The 1,422-nt window shown below is 35.7% G+C and overlaps 1 protein-coding gene across 1 annotated transcript in view; it reads right to left on the reverse strand.

Annotated features, from left to right (window-relative positions):
- Nucleotides 1-850: 850 nt before the first annotated feature.
- Nucleotides 851-1,422, reverse strand: part of LOC105621388 (USP6 N-terminal-like protein) — a 7,606-nt gene continuing 7,034 nt past the window's right edge. Inside the window, exon 7 of the mRNA XM_012202856.1 lies at nt 851-1,293. Within this exon, the coding sequence (XP_012058246.1) occupies nt 851-1,293 (443 nt within the window). The remainder of the gene's footprint in view (nt 1,294-1,422) is intronic.

Raw genomic sequence — 1,422 nt, forward strand, 5'->3', positions numbered from 1 at the left:
CTATGTGGCGTACAATGCGTATGTCATAAAACTAAATTAGGCCAAATGCAGCGACAATACTTCGTTCATTTCAATTTTCTTAAATTGAAATATTATAAAGTCTATTTCGCTTTTAACATCTTTTAAATTGAAACATTTAAGATTTTCAATTTCTTTGAACCTTTGTAAGTTGTAATTATCGATTTTTATAGATCTTCTCTAAAATTGAGATACAATTAATTCTTACAACTTTACAACTTTTTTTTTAAAATTGAAATTTAATTTATAAGAACAACGGATATCAAAGATTATATCATTAATAAGTATTTAAGATTCTAGAAACGGTACTGTATATTTTTCTCTCACTTCTAAATCTTAATTCATCAATTGACGTTTTCTATAAAGAAATTCCTTAAGATTTAACGCAAAAGCTTTCGTATTTGTTATTGTTTCTTTTGTTATGTACGCGCGATTTATCGCAGAACATACGTACACAGGGTATGCCAGAAGTCGCGCATTATTTTTGAGAATGTTTAGAATCATATTTCGAGATTTATGCAGTTTTTTGTTCAATATTAAGTCTTCGACATATATTTGACATGCGAAACTTGAGTTAGCTATTTTATTTCCTAAGAGAGGCAAAAGAAAATACATTGAATATATGTTAAGAATTAGTTATTAGAATGATATTAATCATATTTGGCGACATTAATATCCAATATCCAATCGACTACTTAAAAAAAAAGATATCTCAAATATTATTAACTTTATGATATTGCTCTCGCTCTTGACAACAAATGCGCGACTTTCAGGACCAAGCTATCGTATGCATATCATTTATGATTTCACGTTTTCGTGTAGCTCAAACGACTCACTTCAAATCTAGCTCGACTTCTGGACTTTCGAGTGTGAACGGCTTTAGATTCTCAACGATAGGCGTCTGGTCTGGATCGATGCGGATGCGAATCTTGTTGGTGTCCAGAGAACGGGGCAGTGTGCGCGGTAGATCATCCTTGTAAGAAGCCACCGCCGACGATGTATACGTAGGCGACGTGTATGGCACGTAAATTCGCACTACGTCTGGGCTGGGCTGATGCGGCGTCGCCCGCGGTGTAGGCAGACCGCCACTGCCCGAGCTCCCATTCGAGATATTGCTCTGGGTATCCAAACTGTTGTCCAGGACCTGGGAACGTGTTACCGAGCTGAATACCGATAAATCAGCCGTCGATGTCACCGACGTCTCGGCTAATGACCGACGAGAGCCATTGGGAGATGCGCCTTCATCAAGACTTGGATCAAAGGAGAATTTACTTCCTACGAACAGATTTCAGAGATAAGGTGAGTGGTACAGTTATGAGGGTATACATGCAATGATTATTGTGATATAAAAACTATATATATATATATATATATATATATATATATATATATATACTACTACTA

The sequence above is a fragment of the Atta cephalotes genome, assembly GCF_000143395.1.
Source record: "Atta cephalotes unplaced genomic scaffold scaffold00033, whole genome shotgun sequence".
NCBI lineage: Eukaryota > Metazoa > Arthropoda > Insecta > Hymenoptera > Formicidae > Atta > Atta cephalotes.